Raw genomic sequence first — 18546 nt, forward strand, 5'->3', positions numbered from 1 at the left:
TTGTATGTTACTTAGCTACTAACTAACTAAGGTGTACATAAGGAAAAATCAGAAATACTTAAATGCAGCGTTTTTCTGAAAAACATTCCTTTTTTACTTCCTGAGCCGAATACTACTTTTAATATACTACTTTCTTTTGGTGGTACAAAACTTGTAAATGGCTTTGAAAAAAGCGAACATTTAGTAAACTAAAGCTTTTCGTCTGACACTCTTCAGAGTTTAAAACGTCAGAACTCTGAAGAGTGTCAGACGAAAAGCTTTAGTTTACTAAATGTTTGCTTTTTTCAAAGCCATATACTACTTTTTTGTAAGAAAACTTGCAGCCTTGCAAACTTGTTTTCAGACCGTTTTTCCTTTCAACAAGGTAGAAAGTGAAGTTATATTCTCACAAAATTCTAAATTCGTTTATACGTTTGTACCATAAACATTCCGTCGTTGATCGGAAATGATTGAATCGGATTCGTTGATTAATGGAATTGTGGGTAATGGGCCTCGGTTTCGCCGTCGCTTGGAGGGCCTGAAAATTTCGGCTTTGAAAGGAATTCAACATGGAGGAATTAGGAATAACTGAAGGAGCGGTAAGATTTAGCGCAAAGTAGTTAATCTTGAAATATTATTTGTTGCCAGGGGCTTGCTGGCATGATTTGACAAATAAGTTTAAGGATGCTTTGAGTGTGAAATCCTATTGAATGAGATATCAGTGCAAATGTCTATCGATCATCAGAGGAGTGGTTTAAAACTCCTTAAAAATTTGACAATTTTTGAATTAAAGAGATTCTAGAATTTGAAATCAAAAGTACTATCAGAAGGTAATCATTCTGTAGTATAGAAAATTGCAACTCGTCTACGTTTTTTTTGGGAATCTATGAAACGACAGATGCAATTTGTTACCTTTAAACTTGCCAAAAATGAATCATAGAACTAAAATTTTCATGTTAAAATTAGTCTATGCCAAAAGTTTCATGTTGTTTGGGCTGTCAGGAAGCGAATTACCCCATTTTCTAAATTTAGCTTGCCCTTTTCATTTCAATAGCAGCATAATCTGGTCAAATCTAAAGAAATGTCTAAATATTCATTATCAGATTTCAAAGGACTAAAGATTTCAAATCTAAAGTCCATTTTTGTGAAAGTTATGTAGATTGCCAAATGCAAAATCAATGACATCAACCCTGGAATGGAGAATTATTGTCAAGTTTATGTTCCCAGATGCACTTTACTTTCTATTGTTTCTTGCTTCTAAAATACATGAAACTTACCCAAAATGCATGAGACTTGGTAGGAAATTTAGTGATCTGGGCTAATTTGTTACCCAAAAAACAAAATAATTACGGTTACATTTTTGCTCTGATGAAGCCCTAATGCTGGGGCAAAGTAGTGTCTATTGTTCTTTGTTCTTGTCGTGTTGCGGTGGTCCTTGTTTTCTGCATTTTTATCAACTTTTTGCCACACACATTTTCTTGGAGTCGATTAGCCTGTTACCATGGCCTTTATTTACATTCAAGCAAAATATCTCTACTAACAGATTTTCTCAAAGTGAAATGAGATGTCTAAACCATTTTGTGTACAATATTTTTCTATTAAGAATTAACTTCAGGCCTTCCTGGGAATAAGTTAGCACATGCTTGGCATTTCACACCCTTAGACTATTTTAGGTGTGTTATGGAATGATATATTCAGACCTGTCAAGTTTCAGTTTTGAAAATGAGCGAGTTTTGAGAAAAGCAGGGGGCAATATCGGTGTCGAGGCGGTAAAATGGGCGTGGCCTAATACTTGTTGCTTATCCCCCCTGACCCTAGTGGCTGGTGCTGCAACTGGCACGGGGATGGTTAAACAGTTATGGAATTTCAAGGCACACACGGAAGAAAATTTTCAAACACAAAACAGTTATATGTTTATATGTTCAAGAACCTAACAGCTTGACCCTAATAGTACAGTACTAAAGCCAAAATGTACAGCCAAATTAGTAGGTTAGAATGACTTCAATTTAGAATTGCTTCATTATTTCTATTATGTTTATCCGGTGTCAATTTTTTTGTAAATGATTTTTGTTATGGCTAGAGTTGAAAAACAAAATGAAAAATTTAGAGACACCAAAAATTTCAGTAGAATGCGTGAGAATTCTCCATTGATGTGTGTGAGCGTGAGTTTAGGGCGAAATGAGTGTGTCTCACGCAAAATGCGTGAGACTTGGAAGGTCTGGATATTGGTGTTTAGTCATTTCTTCAGTTTTCTTCAATTTTAACAATAATTATCTCTTGTGGTATAACGATAAAGGAAAGCTTATGAATATTGCCAGGGATCTTTACTAAATTTGATGCTGAAAAATAGCTAAGATATAACCTAAGAATCAGTATCTAAAAATGTATGTGTTTAGTATTTTCAAATGTGAAGTCTTTGAAGTATTCTCTTGAATCAGTCAGTTTGCAATGAATTGAAACAAGCCTAAATTGAGCCACCACCAAGCCATAATTTGATATATAAACATCTCCATTTGGCAGCGGATTATAGTAAGGCCTTGTGTGCGAAATTGTTTACTTTGTCTAAAATTTAGGTGTATAACGACAGAGTTTGTACTTTTTACAGTTTAAGTTAGTTTAACAACAAACGTGACATATTTACAGGTTCATCCTTTTGTTATACTGATAGTCTTATGGGAAATGACTTCAAAGTGTACTTCTTATTAAAAATAGAATTTACAGACATTTAATACTGAATCATTGCTACAACCAGTAAAATTTTAACCAACAAGTATTTTTTGTTAGTTGAGTATCTCCCTCAAACGTGCACCAAACTCTCTATTCATAGCCCAAACTCTCTATTACTGGAACTAAATTACCAATTCACCTTATGCTCATAATTAATCTTTGTTAGTATTAAACTATATAATTCTCACCTGAAGCTTTTACCAGTTCACTTAAATGCTTGAGATTTTGGAATCATTGATCAGAATTGTGTAAAGATGTTGTGCATTGATTTATATTTCCTTTGCCAAAAACTCTTTTAATTGACTTCTCTTTAATAAGCCCTCCCCAATTATACCCCATACCTAAGGTGATTTAACAAATTTGCCCTAAGCATTCAGTTTATCACTGCATTTCTCCATTATACATCCAGGTTTACAAGCTCTTGAAAATTATTTCCATTTAGGCTGACGTTGCATTATCCAGACCCCAGTCATCTGCAGCAGCAAGCTCAAGTTTCAGTCTTGATGCAACTGTTAATGATCTTTACATCAAGTACAAAAAGTTACAAAAGCAGCTAGAATTCTTAGAAGTGCAAGAGGAATACATTAAAGATGAGCAAAAGAACCTTAAAAAGGAGTACTTGCATGCCCAAGAGGAAGTGAAGAGGATTCAGTCTGTTCCTTTAGTTATTGGACAGTTTCTTGAGGCTGTTGATCAGAACACTGGAATAGTTGGATCAACAACTGGTAACAGCTTTCAGTCATTATGTTATATGATCCATAGATGAAAGTTCTTGTTTTACATTCATGCTTTGTTCCTAGGTTATTGTCTGGTGCAAACTGAACTCAAATTCAATATTGGATAAACACATGAATTCAAGACAGTTATTACTAGGGACATGCTTCGATTTGGAATCATTCTAAAATGGATATGGCTTGGCTCTTGATTGCAGCTATGAAAATCATTCCAAACTACAAGCTGTGTTTATATGGTTCTACATATGATACAAATATGAAATATCATCCTGCACTGTTCCTTTCAATAAAGCGCAAAATGGCTGGAATTAGACTTTAAAGGAGATTTTCCATGTTGCTTTTCCACGAAGGAGTAAATTTCCTCATAACCTTTTGATTTTAATATCAAATTTTCAACCAATGATTTATTTTTCAAATTTATGTACAAGGGGTTTTTGTACAATTTTTAATGCCTATTTCTACCATTACCTCTTAACATTAACCATTTTTAGTCATTACCTCTTAACTTCCATTTTTAGTCATTCATCATAATCACATTTTTTGATATTCATGTCATAGTCAATATTTGTGGCTGATTATCAAATATTTTTTAATGATTGCTCTGCCTCAACCTGCCAACAAAGATTGATGACACAAGTAGCAATTTCTTTTTTGAAACATACTAGCAAAAGTCCTCGCAATGTCTGTACTTTTCTGATGGTTTAAACCTTTGTTGGATGTAAATTTACATTAAATTTCCACTGAAAGTCAATGAAAATTGGTAAAACATTTGCTTTTCCAGGCTCAAACTACTATGTCAGAATACTGAGTACAATTGATAAAGAGTTGCTGAAACCAAATGCCTCAGTTGCATTACACAAGCATTCAAATGCATTAGTTGATGTTCTTCCTCCAGAGGCAGACAGCAGTATTGCAATGCTGTCAGCTGAAGAAAAACCAGATGTCGGCTATGCAGATATTGGAGGTATGTTATCTTCATATTTTCCAAAATATGTTTTATGAATTTCTTGTGTCCTGAATGTCTTTTCTATGAGGTTGTATTGCTTCCAATTTGAATCATCTCGTCTTTTTCCTCTCTTATTTTTTGGCTTTAAAAAGAAAGCTGCTTGTCCATTTGAACCCATGAAGCTGTATGCCTTTCCAAACCAAATCAAATTTACTTAATAAAAGAATTGCAAGGACTCGTTTTTTTAAACATAGCAATTTGACAATGGTATCTAACAAGTGCTTTATGTAGTCTAACACTGGAATATATAATTATGATGCTATATATGAATTGTAAATAAATTTGTGCTTTAAACGAAGTAGCAATAGTAGCTCTTAGACACCAAATGTATTAATAGCTGTCGTAAAGGCAAGATCTGCTGTTCAGTGAACTAGTTTTCAAAGTTCACTGGCTCCTTGTTTGTTTCACTAAACTTGTTTGAAAAGACTTGTTTCACTGGTTTCGCAAGTACATGACCACAAATAGCTTGATATTTCTAAAGGAAAAGGTATTCGTTTAATGCAGGCTATTAACTATATTTAGGCTTCCTAGTTGCTAACCTAGTTTATGTCAGTGAATTTATCTGTGATTGAAAATTAATTTGTCCATGATTGAAGATCTGAGCATGTTTTTTACAGGCATGGATATACAAAAGCAAGAGATAAGAGAAGCTGTTGAACTCCCACTTACCCACTTTGACTTGTACAGACAAATTGGAATAGACCCTCCAAGGGGTGTCTTAATGTATGGACCACCCGGATGTGGCAAAACTATGCTTGCAAAGGCAGTTGCACACCATACCACAGCATCATTTATTCGTGTTGTTGGTTCGGAGTTTGTTCAGAAGTATTTAGGAGAAGGACCAAGGATGGTCAGGGACGTTTTTCGATTGGCCAAAGAAAACTCGCCATCAATTATATTCATTGATGAAATCGATGCCATTGCCACTAAAAGATTTGATGCACAAACTGGGGGTAAATCTGACTTCTTTTATTTTTCCCTTGAAACAATTTTTTGATTTTGTTATGTAGAATTTGTCTATAAGAATTATGGAATTTTTTAATTGCCAAAGAAGACCGAAAACTAAGGCCCCACTCACACGGGAATGATTGGGTACCGTTCCAATTGCGTTCCAAATTTTGGAACAAATGTATAATTGAACTACTCTCGTGGAATTTAACCGATCACACGCCCCCTATTTCTTCTGTCACACAGGAATGCAATCGTTCTGCTCCACTTTTGTATTTGAATCTGGACATAGAGTCTGCTGATGCACATTTCCGGATTTCCATATGAACACGTTTTGATTGATAGCTCTTAAATTGTTTGTAGTCACTCAATTTTTATTGATTCTCAAATTTATACTTTAAAAAGAAATAGTTCGTGAGATATTATGAACGCTTAAATTTTTTTAATTTATTCTTTTAAATATTGCAGCTGATCGGGAGGTACAGAGAATTCTTTTAGAACTTTTGAATCAAATGGATGGTTTCGATCAAACTGTTAATGTTAAGGTGAGCTAGTATGTTTTTTACAAATTCTCTTTGACAAGGGTCCTTGCGATGAACCTTTGTTGTCATCATCATCAAAAAGACGGAGACAAACAATTTTAATTTATTATTCTGATGCATGTTGGCCCCATGGATTCTACAGTCAATTCTACTAGTAACACCCTGACTACAAAGCTTGAAATGCATCCATGAACATCAAGGAGGTCGTGGTGGTAGGGGTTTTTTTTCGCCCGTTTTTATTAACTGCTTGAAATCAGTTATTGAAAGTGATTGAAAGTGATTGGAAGTGATTGGGAGAGCGATTGGAAAGTGATTGGAAGAGTCAAGTGTGTAGCTCGATTTTCGTTTGATGACAAAAGTGATTCAAATTTTACTGGCAAAAATTTACCTATACAAACTGAACAATGTTGTGTTGTGATAACGATGAAAATTATTTCCTATTATATCAACGAATCTAGGATCGATATTTCTGTTCGTGTTAGAGAACTTAAACAGTAAACAGACATCGTTCATGAAGTTGAAAGCTGCTTAAGGCCTTCTTATTATTTAAATCACGTGCGTGTTTGTTCCAGGTGATCATGGCAACGAACAGAGCTGACACGTTGGATCCCGCCTTACTTCGACCAGGAAGGCTCGATAGAAAAATTGAATTTCCAATGCCCGACAGAAGACAAAAACGCCTGATATTTTCAACAGTCACTTCTAAAATGAATTTATCAGACGAGGTTGATCTAGAAGATTGTATCCTTTCTCGTCAATTGTTTTTATCGATTTCACACCAATATTTCAATGCAAAATCGTCTGTTTATTTCAATGTCTATTTCAATGCAAAATGATTTTTGCTCACCTTTTTTAGAGTATTTATGCTACGAATCAATTTTGTTTGACGGTGACAATATTTGATGTCTGCCTATCCGAAATAAGACGTGTTAAGAAACTATTTCTCTTCAGGCAATGGTTGTGTTCTGCTGATGATGAAAAATGTTAATTTTCGTTATTCAAGTTGTTGTTCGTATTTCTTCTTAACGAAGTACAGATGTTGCACGACCAGATAAAATAAGTGGTGCTGATATCAACGCCATTTGCCAAGAGGTGATTTACTTTTTGTATTTACTTTCAAGCATTCAAAGTTGACATTCTAAGATGAGGATACACTTTATTAATATGAAAACTATAGTTTTTCAATCCTGTAATTTAGTGCTTTACGTTGTATAGGCCGAGCTTCGCTGACTTGGAGTTGCAATGTAGAGCCGTCCTGTTCAACATATTAGAGCATATATGTTCTCAGTGAAATTTCCCAACTTTTGTTACTTTTCAGGCTTCAGTTATTCAGTTAATGTTCTTTTTTATACGATAACTCCTCCATTTGACACCCTAGAGGGGGGTTAGAGGGGGCTGGGGGTGAGAGGGAGTGTTGAGGATGCTGCATATTTATATATTGTTTTAATAATAAAGGCATCCACTTTTTGGTGTTGTCAAAGGATTTCACACTTCTTCATTTTATATTTTGTTCTAACCAGCTTTGAAATACAGAATCCTATATGCTTAATCAAGTAGAGGATTTAGGCGCCTATTCCTATCCCTTTCCCTGGATGGCTAATAGGGGACATTAACAGAAGGGCGTCTATTTCACGTTGATCAGATAATTGGGATTTGAAGTAAGAGTAGGCACTTAAAGTAGCAGAGATGTTGAAAAAGAGGATTTACCTCCTATGCTCTTTGTATTGCAAAACATGCAGTCAGAACTGGTGTCAAGTATCTTCAAATGTTTTCTATTTCCCAGAGCAACCTTTTCTTCCAAAAATTATTATGGTATTACCGTTATACCGTAATACCATAATATTTTTTTTGCTTTCTTGTCAATTGCTCTCCTGCAAATTGCTCTTTCATTATGTCAATGTTCCTCCATTTTTAGGTATTTTTTGCTTCCATAATTCAAGGTTTCCATAAGGTCATCTACGATAGCTTTACTGCCCCAAACGATGGCTTTCACATTTCTAGCATTGCTTTGAGTCAGAGACAGTTCGGAAATTTCACAGTGTGATATTTAGTCTATTTTTCATTTTATTTTTGTATCTAATTATCTTGTTATAAGAGTTTTTGTTTCTTGTTTATGAATTTCATATGTTGTCTTTAAGGCTGGTATGCAAGCTGTTAGAGAGAACCGTTACATCGTGCTAGCAAAGGACTTTGAAAAGGGCTACAAAAATAACATGAAAAAAGACGAACAAGATCACGAGTTCTATAAATAACAGTAAAGCTAAGCGTTTAAAGGTTTCCATTTTTGTTCTGTGCGTTGAAATATGGCCATATTTAATCGATGCAACGTAATTTGCTCTTTTGTCAATGATTTCTTTGGAGATTGAGCTTTACGAGCGTTCACATTTTTTGTTTACCTAAGAACCACTTCCGTTTGGTTATGCCTAATTTTGTGTACAAGATATTAAAATTTAATGGGTTGCTTTTCCCAAGAATGAAAAAGTTCAATGCAACCGGCATCATTTTATGACAAAATGATGGAACCTGTTTTGCTTGTTCATTCAGTATCTTTCTGTTGCCAATCTTATGATTAAAGAATTCTTTTAATTATTCAGTGTTTATAATATATATTCAATCATAATTTAGCCGCAGTTTTCAAACATTCTCTTGTGAGAACATTGACTGTGGTTTTGCGACACAGGAGCGTGATTGCGCTCCCTCAACCGATACATGCCTGAGCCAGCTACTTGAAACTTGCTATGGCTACTTGAATTTTGGTTCGCTAAAAATTTTTGCTGCGGTGTGGCCATTTCCGTTTCAGCCTGTGCAATCACTCGTATTTCGGTTCGCTTTCAAATACTTAGTCTTCTCTATAAATGAAAAGAATATCCAATTCTACAGTCAAAAATCTTGTTCATTAGGAATCTGTTTTTCTTTTCAGTTCCAGGGCTAAACTGCAGAAAATACAAGTACACTGTGTCGTATTATAGGTTCATAATAGGCTCTAAATAAACTAATCAAAGCCAATTTAATGGCAGATTATAGTCAAAGCTATTCTATATGCTAACGATAAAGGTAGAGTTTGTGGATTAAAGGTGCTAAAGCTGGTTACTTTTAGAACAGTTGCACAGTGACCAGGGGGAGGAGGTTGGGCAGTTTGGTCAAGTGTCTTTATGGGATAACATTTTTAATTATCCAAAACTGGTAGGTTCCGTATATCACAATGAACGAAGGTACGTCGGACAGCACTGTAAAATTACTAGAACACTTACACAAATTTACTTCCTACGTAACTACGTAACAAAGTGCATTTTTGTACTGTTAGTTTACACGAAGGCCAGACTAAATTCAATGGGCTAGAATGATGATAGTGTATTACCTGATTTTATTATATTTACCTAAAAGCCTATGGCCATTTTCATTCTTGTCTATTTATTGTAAGTCGATAGCAAAACCTCTACTTCAGGCAATGCGAAGCATGGGGGCTGCGGGTGCTTTTGCCAGAAATGCTCAGATTTGGGCGCTACGCCCGCGCGGACAAAAAATGTCAAATGGAAATCGGCCTTGATGAACAAAGATTAATAAACTTGACTGAAATTGCTCATAAACTGAATTAGAAAAATTATCCGTGTTTGTTCGTTACAAATGTTATTGTTCACGATACAACCCTACCTAAACAAAACTAGAATACATTTTTAAGGGTACCGTTGAGTTTAAACTGAGCTGCAGGCATTTTCTTCCTCTCGTATGCCGTTCAAGTTAAAATGTTAAATGCATGACCCTTTGGTTCCTGGTAATAAATCTTGTGCCGATAAAAGTTTACTCTAAAGTATACAGAATTATGCATTGCTCTGTTTACATCATCATCATCATCGTTTATCTATTAGTTACATTTGTACCCTAAAAGTGTCTCTACTAATACATTCTATTAATTACAGGCATGGATTCAGTTTTATTTGAACTGACATGAACTTAAGTATCTGTTTCGTCAACATATAGTGGGCATTTTTGAAGCCAAAAATGTTCTATTTTTGAAACAGCGTCTTGAACTTCCAATGAAAACTTTGGTTTATTTTGTCTTTTGTTGCCATTTACATACTTATAGTAATTGACTGTATCTGTTCTCTGAAGGTACCCAAGATGTTTTTCGGGGAAGCGGTTATCGTCATTTTTTGAGTCGGGTATCGGGAATTGGCAAATTTTTTTTTGAGCGGGATTCAGGAATCGATAACACCGGGATTCGGGATTGATAATCGGGGGAATCAGGCAAAAAAACGTAGCAGAACTTTAGGAATCACGGTTAACTTAGAGCTTGTTTTTTACTCATAAATCACCTACCTTTGTTTAGTTTATAATAATTCGTGTAATGTACTCCGCGTTTGATACTGGATTTGCGCTTGTCGTCGAGCAGCGGCACCGTCCTGGCTCTTTAAACATAGCCCTGGCATAGCCTTCATTTTTGCATCGCTGGTAACAATCATCTTTGCTTTCAATATCACCCATACTGTAGTTCGGTTTGTATATGTATCCTGTTTCCCAAAAAGCTGTTATAAAAAGATCAAAACATGTGAACTAGTGAATCAAATAATCGTTGACTGACAAGAAGACCTTCAATGTCGGCAAAAAAATTTATTTGTATATTACTGGCTCGCCGGATTCGGGAGGGGGGATTCTAGGGGGGATCGCTAAAATGTGATCAAGGTTGTGGAATCAAAGATAATGGTGGCAAACCACGTAGGAACCCCCCCCCCCCCCACTTTTCTAGGCCCCTCACTCTAAAATGTCCTCCGGCGTCCCTGTATTTTGCTACTAACATATTTGTTAGATAGTAAATTGATGATTTGTATCAAATAGGATTAAAAATATCAATATAAGTTTCATGGAAATTGAAGTTTTTCGAAGTAAATTTGTAGACAAGGTTGAAAATAGTTACGCAAATCCTGGTTCACCAGAGCTCTGTCTGTTGCCACTGGCACCGCAAAGCGTTGAGTAAAGTGGGGGGAGGGGGCTTATACCGAATAAAAAAGGCTTTACTGGTGGTTCACTTCTTAATTTTTTTTGCATTTTTTACGAAAAGTGGGGAGGGCTAAAGCCCCTCCCTCCCCTGCTCCGCGGTGCCTGTGCCAAACCATGGGCTAAAATATCTTTGACAGAAATCAAGCAGGCAATAACAGCAAATGTTCCAGAAATAATCAAGCGATCTAGATTTCTGGTATTCGTTTCCAAAAACCCTTTCAATACTGCCACAAGAACCCCGCCTATTTCCCTTTATTTTCTATGCCTAAACTTAGTTTTGTAGTGACAGCATTCTGAAGCCAGTTAACTACTTGTACTTGCTCCGAGATTGGTTTGCCTACGGTTGTTACAGTACAAAATCTTCTATATATACACATTTGGTTTGAGTATGATGGGTAGTTGTAGTAAACCATTATTACAATTGAAAGCAGGGACCACGGGGGGGGGGGGGGGGGGGTCGAGGCTCACCTTCTCCAAGTGATTCCCAAATGTACTTTAATTCATACAATGAATATGTTTCTCTTGGGTTTTTTCGTCGTTAAAACTTTTAAGCCCCCTCCCCTCTCTCTTTAATTGATAGTTTTCTTCGTGGTACCTTAGTGACGCAAAATTGTGTTTTGCAGTTTTGTAGGGTACAAAGTGCTTACGTGTGCATGACGTTCCATTCCCTTGAAAACCACCTCTGCAGATACACGAGAATGACCCTATCGTGTTGTGGCAGATAGCATTGACGTCACACGAATGAATGCCCACCAGGCACTCGTTCACATCTAGAATGAGAAGAGACATAAGATTGTTTGTGGAATGTAGTTTGCAGTTTGTACGACATAGCTAAACAGAATGATTTGCCATGTTAGAAGGTGAGAAGGATTTATTGGCAATTGTTAACTGACTCAGAATAGGACACTGGTGTATATGTCAAAAGCAAGGAGCAGTAAAAAGCTCTTTGCTAATACCTGTTAATAACACAGCATATACATAGTTTATATATGCTATTTTGATAACATAGCATTTGTATAGTTTTTTTTAAAAATTGAGGACTGTAATTTATAGCTAGTCTCTTTCACTTTGTTTACACTACTCCCAAGAATTTCTAATAATTTTCTTAATTTTTCATGTAGGCAATCGAAATTGATTAGTTTTTGCAGTTATTTCAGTTTTCATATATATTTTTTCTCATCTCTCTCGATCCAAGTGATGGTAAAAGGAGAATGACGAATCACATGGAGAGAAATTGCAGTTCGAATTTAATGTTAAATAAATGGTCATTTCTCTTTCCCAAAAGTTATTGTTGTTTTGACTTTGAATAAAAATTACAGCCAAGAAAATTGTCTAGAATGAACCACTGAACTAAAATGCGACCTATCCTTACGTTTAATACCGTAGCGTAGATTCGTGTAATAAGCAACCAGCACCTTACGCGGATTTCAAAAGATCTTTGAAGGTACACGGTGTCAACGTAAAACGTCCAACTTCAATTACAATAAGTTTAAAAAGCAAACGATGCCTTTCTCAATTGGTAACTTGACATTTGACTTTAAGTTCCCCTCTGTCAACAGGTTATCATAGAGAAGGATCATCGTCTGAAAACTGAAAATCTTCAACAGTTGTATTCTAGGCTATAGCACTATATTTATACTGGTTTTTGTATCTATAAAATTGAAAGGCTGCTCCAACTATACACATAGGTCTAAAAACAAGCTTACAGCTTATTTGGAGACACTTGGCCGAGCTAAGCTCACTTCAACTTACCTACACAGGTTTTTCCATCCCCCGAATGTCCATTAGAACAAGCACAGTGAAAAGAGCCATCTGTATTCGTGCAACGAGCATGCATATGACAGTCATGTGATCCAGTTTTGCACTCATCGATATCTGGCTCAGGATCTTTGGGTATAAAAGAAATATAGGTATGTAGACTGATTATTTATTCAAATCGTTGCTTTTTTGCAATGAATTGTCCAGATGTTTTTTCTTGGTTGTTTTTCTTGACACTTACATTAGATGCTATAAAAATGCTTTTGCTGAATTTAATAAAATTATTTAATGATTTGCTTGTGTGATACAATTTTCCAATAACGAGTTTTTTTATTTTTTGTTTCCTTATTTGCGGTTAAATTTCCGTTTCTGAAATCAGTCATGTATTTTTGTGGAAAAGCGCTCAAAAATCGTAGAAATGTTTGCAAAATCCTTGCCTAGTTCAGCTACAGCCTGCTTGACCTTACTTTTGCAATAAAATTGCCTTCTCAACTCGATCGCACAGCATCAAGAAAGAAACAAAACATTGATTGCATTTAAGCATATGAGGTAATTCAAAAGTCAATGAGAAGTACATGATGGCAAAAAGGACACCTCTGTGCGCTGCAAATAGGAACATGACCGCTGGTTTTGAAAGGGTTAGGGGCACATGCCCCCTTTACTCCCGGCTCCTAGTTTATATCTTTGGGTAATATATTGACAAAAATATTATGTCATTCGAAAGAACATCAAACAATGCCATAACTTTTGTGGACATCAAGTGATTTCTTGAAGTTCTTTAAGCCTGGTTTCCATATAGCCGTAAGGCTGCCTGCGACTGCCTGCGACTACCTGCAACTGCTTTCTGCCATCTTCCACCCTTACGTTATCGCCGGCAAATGGAAACGTTTTGTTTGCAATTGCCTGCGGTATCGGTAACTATGCCGGTAACTAGGTAAAGTTTGAGCGGGAAAAACTGGCGGGCAAAATTCAACAACAAACATGGCTGTTGCCATAAAGGAACGATTATTGGTTCAATATGAATACATATTGCTACTTGCTTACATGAGACACAGAAGAAGACGCAATAAAGTTGAGAGAAAGCACAGGTTTTGGGAGGAACTTTATGGTCCTTGCATTTCTTGTCGTACATGGAACGATAATTTCTTTTGCAGTCCATTACTTTTTCATTACTAATTTCTGAGATCTGTTCCGAAGTTTCGACTACGAAAGACGAGGACGACGCCATGTTTTTTTGGAAAGATGTGACAATAAAAAACGATAACAATTTCCAAAGGCCCTTTTTCAATTGGTTCTTGCACATCACATGATTCGTTTGAACAAAAGAATGCCGCCGGCAGCCGCAGGCAAGGCGTTTACATTTGTGATTTGTCTGCCGGCGGTACCGGGAGGCTGCCGTAAAGGCTGGTTTCCATATAACCGTAACTGCCGTTAGACTGCCGCCGGCACCTAGCTTCCATCCACAGCTGCCATGTTTACGGTACCGCCGGTGTCATATGCGTTTCGGTAACCTTATGCATTTCGGTCCGGGCACACAAACGCATGGCAATTTTGTTTATACAAAAACGTACCCAAGCTTTTAAAAAACAGGGAACCGAAACGAATGGTGGAATTTAGCATGCGAACCGGTCTTGGAACACAAATGTTCTTGTTTATATTGTTCAGAACGTAAAGAACAATCAAACTATTTCTAACAAGGGGCACTAACAAGAAGCAGTGCTGTGATTTCCCTTGTTAAGTTTATACAAAAAGTAAAACATTAATGGCGACTCCAAAGTTTTTTTGATTGAAAAATGTGAAATTTTAAACTCAAAAAGCATTGTGTTCAATTTGTTATTTATAACGTGTCATAATATCGCACTACGATGAAATCACATGATTTGAAACACATTGCGTTTTACAATGTTACACTTTTGCATAGGGTACCAAAACGCATATTACACCGGCAGTGAAAAGTTTAATGGAAACACTTTCCAGCTGCCATGTCGGCGGCACCGTAAGGGCCCCAAAAGGAAGTACAACGGATCAAGATTCGAATCATTCGAAAAGAGAGTTCGTAAAGCCTGGTTTCCATATAGCCGTAAGGCTGCCTGCGACTGCTTTCTGCCATCTTCCATCTTCCATCTCTTTTCGTATGATTCGAATCTTGATCCGTTGCACTTCCTTTGGTATCTGTCGTCACATTTCTACATAAGGCTCCTGCCGTCTAGAGAAGAGGACAAACCGTCCTGCCAGTCCAAAGTCTTAAGAATGAATCGTTAGATAATAGGGAAATCCTTGAGATAAATACGAGTGGTTTGTGACAACTTAGACAAAGATAATGATCCTGCAGGATTCCATGTTTTACGCCCTTTAAAATGTTTGCAAGCTTACCTTTATCCTCTATGATTTTTCTTGAATAATCAAAGTTTTAAAATTTTTCACCTTCAAAATATTTGAGATTCCAAACAAAGTACGTGGTATATATGTTTGTGGATGTAATAACCTCTGAATGAGGCTAGCGTACTTTAGCAGTGATTAACAGAGACAAGCATATGTACCCACCCTTTTTCCTTTTTTGCTTAATAAAGACCCTTGTTTCCTTTGGCACATTATCAGGCAGCTTTTCAAGGTATTTCTTTGTGTTACTACTGTGTAACAAGATGTTGCAGTTGGGATCCATACTGCAATAATGAAAAGATTCACCAATTATATTTTCCAATACGCTCTTGTCATCATCGATATCTGCGGTTGCCATGAAGAAAGCATCTTCAGCAAAAATCTGCTTTGCTGTTATGTAGCCTAAAATGAGCTTGGCACAGAAGGACAAAATTAATTTTTCCTGCATAATTTTGTCTCTCAAGGGTCAATGTCAGTTCACTGTTAAAGTGGTTGCTGCCTCTGACACATGGCAGCACTCGACTTCAAAACCGATTCATAGCAACATGTATACATACTTCATTTGTTGCTTTATGGTCAATTGCAGGTATGCACATTGACCCCATATTGACCAATACCCAACCACCAAAGTTTACGTTTACAACTGGTAATATTTACACTGGTTCTATTATTATCATTGGAGTATCATCAAGCGTTGTTAGTCGAAATTAAATTTTTTACCTAGACCTGCAACTACTAAACCACCATCATTAATCCATTATTAAATCCATCATTAATCCATTATTAAATAATTCAAAACACAAATTCTCACAATCCTCTTCAAACACAAGTTGTCGATTCTTGATGGACGCTCTAGCATTCTGCACAAATGGTGGAAAGATTATGGAACATATGCCTAAGAGATCCACACCTTAATACGGTCCACTGTCGAAAAAAAGTTTGCTGTATAATAGTTTGATGGTCTGATCTTTAAACTTTCGCTTGCTTAAGTACTTCAATTGGGTAAAAACTTTACTTCTCAATTATCTAAAACATAACTTACATTAAAATAAATCCTTGGCACAGTTGTGTATTTCTGGGGCAATTTCACAAAGAAAGTTCAACAGCAAGCACTTCGTAACTTTTTTCAATTTATCAAAACTGAAATAACGAGATAACATCTGATTAGGCTTTTGTTACTATTCATGTTACTTATAACTTGCCTACTCTCGCCCACGCCCTCTTCTCTCCCTTGCCTCTTCAAACAAACCTCGAACTCTCCTGCAACTCGTCTCTTTCTATAAGCTTCGGTAACTGTAGCATGATCTCAAACAAGCAAGCCACTGACAATGGGGGGGAGGAAGGGTTGCAAAACCAGTGGTTTGCCGACAAAATGGGCGTGGCAACAGATACGGGCGTGGTTCTCAAATGATTATAATTATCATTGATAAAACTCGCGAATATTTTTTCTCAAACTGCTATATTTCAGTTTTGCTCAGTGTCATAATTGCAGGGTGGCCAGCAAACCAAAAGGTCCCGGCTCAGGGTGTGGCAGATAAACTTTTTTGAGCCACACCAACTAATGCGAGAAAAGGCTAAAATATGCTCAGTTCAAATCAATTATTGCCTGTTGTGGTTCTCTATCAAGGACTCTATGTATGGAGTTAAACTCTGCACAATAACAGCAAAACAATGGTTCTATTTGTAACTCTAAGAAACTCTAAAAACAGTTCAAAATACCAATCCTAGTCTGACAATTTTTACAATATTTTCAAGCGAACCTTATATATATATAGTATTCTGAAAGTGAGCCAAGAAAATGATCAAAAATTCAACCTGCATGTTCTTTTCTTTTATGTGTCATCTTTTCATTTGTCTAGGTTAGTATCTTGGCTACAATTTGAAATCTAGTGACCTACAAACTTATTCACACTAAAACATCATTGAGAGAACTTAAAACGATACAGATTCCTTAGTCTGTACCAAACTTTATTATTCTAAACACGTTGTTCATTTAACAATTAGCAAACAGAAAAACTTCACTATAACTTTTAAGCATGCACCTTGCAGAGGGTTTCAGAGAAAAGAAAAACTTAAAGGGCAGCAGGGGAAGGCCTTCAATTGTTGCTTACTACTTTCAAGGAAGAAACTTTCAAGGAAAGAAATTTTCACGGGAAGAAACTTGGCCTAAAATCGCGTTTATGGCCTAAAATCGCGGATGATTGATACGCAAAACTTCCTAAAATACTAAATTTGCGAAAATTTGTTTTTGTGATATATCTAGAAAATTTTGCTGTTGATCCTCTTGAAAACTTTGACGAAGAATTATTAAGTTGGACAAATTTTACATCTATTTCGGTGTTTTGCTGGTATCATGTGGAATAAAAATAGAAGGAAACCTCAATTGAATAGAAATGTTTTTCACGCAAAGTCCATGATTTTCGCTAAAACGCGAAAGTTTGTTTTTGCAAAGCTCCTATTTCGCTTCTCTCGCAAAGTTGATTCCAACAATTTCCCAATTTGAGAAGCTTTCTTCCTGCGCAACTTTCTTCCCTTAAAGTGATATGACCCTAGGGAACGTTCGATCATGTGTGGAAGGTCATTATTAGCTAGAAATGTAACAATGGCGACTCTAGACAACTAACTAAAAACAACAGCTCCTTGGTCGCTACATACAGTTTCAAATTATTTCTCAGGAAGTAGGACAGATTTGCCTTTGTGCGAAATTTGAAATAGAGTTTCTGTATAGTGGATGTTGGTCATAGTGGGGCCCTTTGGCCTGCGCGCAGACTTCATTTTGATGCTTAGTTGTGAAGCCAGCACGCATGTAAGAGGGCCTTGGCTGTGACTTTAGTTTCTAGTTTTTGAAAATTGTCTTCTACACTCCAACTTTTGCAGAAAGGGCCCATAATTTTCTTTACTTTACATGTCTGGGGGGCCGTTGGGGATCGCCACTTTGCCACCCGGGCCAGACTGCGCCTGGCCTTTAGCACGAGAGAGTTTGAACGATCATCAATTATTCTCGTTAGGTTTTCATAAATTTCAACTGTGACTGGTGCTGTCATCAACAACCGATAATATCTATTTGAAAATGGCAAAATTCTCTGTCTTTCTTCTTCTGAAAATTTGCCAGTTTCAAAGAGGTTGACGACAAAACTTCCATTTTCGAAGATTTGCCGACAAGGTTAGGGTGTCACACACACCCCCCCCCCCCACCCCCGTCCCGTAGCGACAGCCTTGACTGCTCATGTCAATGTTCAGCTCTTGCAACTGTTTTCACGAACTCTAAGTCTATTCTTGCAGTTCAATTTTTCATGGAATTGATCGACATTTCAAGGTAAATTATCTGTTGAGCAACAAAAACTCCAAGAATCCTGAAAGTCTTCAGTCTATGAATGGTTAACGCCCTGAAGGGCTTAACGCTTCCCTCCATCTAACATCCCTATCTAAAGAGCAAAAATTGCATATTTGCCCATCACATCTGCTTTACTCATTTAGC

The 18546-nt window shown here is 36.6% G+C and overlaps 2 protein-coding genes across 2 annotated transcripts; one reads left to right on the plus strand and one right to left on the minus strand.

The window, feature by feature from the left end:
* Nucleotides 1-453: 453 nt before the first annotated feature.
* Nucleotides 454-8308, plus strand: LOC135684974 (26S proteasome regulatory subunit 6B). The gene is made up of 8 exons (XM_065200711.2): nt 454-578; nt 3149-3431; nt 4222-4404; nt 5064-5399; nt 5863-5939; nt 6509-6677; nt 6973-7028; nt 8075-8308. The coding sequence occupies exons 1-8, from the start codon at nt 549-551 to the stop codon at nt 8186-8188; spliced, it is 1248 nt and encodes a 415-aa protein (XP_065056783.1). The 5' UTR covers nt 454-548; the 3' UTR covers nt 8189-8308.
* A 242-nt stretch (nt 8309-8550) lies between these two features.
* LOC135684976 (uncharacterized) lies at nt 8551-16310 on the minus strand. Its single transcript, XM_065200714.2, has 4 exons — nt 15234-16310; nt 12684-12818; nt 11579-11701; nt 8551-10459 (listed from the first exon to the last, which is right to left on the minus strand). The coding sequence occupies exons 1-4, from the start codon at nt 15514-15516 to the stop codon at nt 10260-10262; spliced, it is 741 nt and encodes a 246-aa protein (XP_065056786.2). The 5' UTR covers nt 15517-16310; the 3' UTR covers nt 8551-10259.
* Nucleotides 16311-18546: the final 2236 nt, after the last annotated feature.

The sequence above is a fragment of the Rhopilema esculentum genome, chromosome 21 (genome assembly GCF_057945365.1).
Source record: "Rhopilema esculentum isolate cy_ngs chromosome 21, ASM5794536v1, whole genome shotgun sequence".
Taxonomy (NCBI): domain Eukaryota; kingdom Metazoa; phylum Cnidaria; class Scyphozoa; order Rhizostomeae; family Rhizostomatidae; genus Rhopilema; species Rhopilema esculentum.

Excerpts from the sequence above, each read along its gene's own strand:
- LOC135684974 (XM_065200711.2), top strand. The coding sequence starts at position 549 with ATGGAGGAATTAGGAATAACTGAAGGAGCG. Across the intron at positions 4,405-5,063 it reads CGGCTATGCAGATATTGGAG|GCATGGATATACAAAAGCAA; the intron begins GTATGTTATCTT and ends TGTTTTTTACAG. Across the intron at positions 6,678-6,972 it reads CGAGGTTGATCTAGAAGATT|ATGTTGCACGACCAGATAAA; the intron begins GTATCCTTTCTC and ends AACGAAGTACAG.
- LOC135684976 (XM_065200714.2), bottom strand. The coding sequence starts at position 15,516 with ATGCAGGAAAAATTAATTTTGTCCTTCTGTGCCAAGCTCATTTTAGGC. Across the intron at positions 12,819-15,233 it reads TAAGCAAAAAAGGAAAAAGG|ATCCTGAGCCAGATATCGAT; the intron begins GTGGGTACATAT and ends TTATACCCAAAG. Across the intron at positions 10,460-11,578 it reads GAATGGAACGTCATGCACAC|CTTTTTGGGAAACAGGATAC; the intron begins GTAAGCACTTTG and ends TTTTTATAACAG.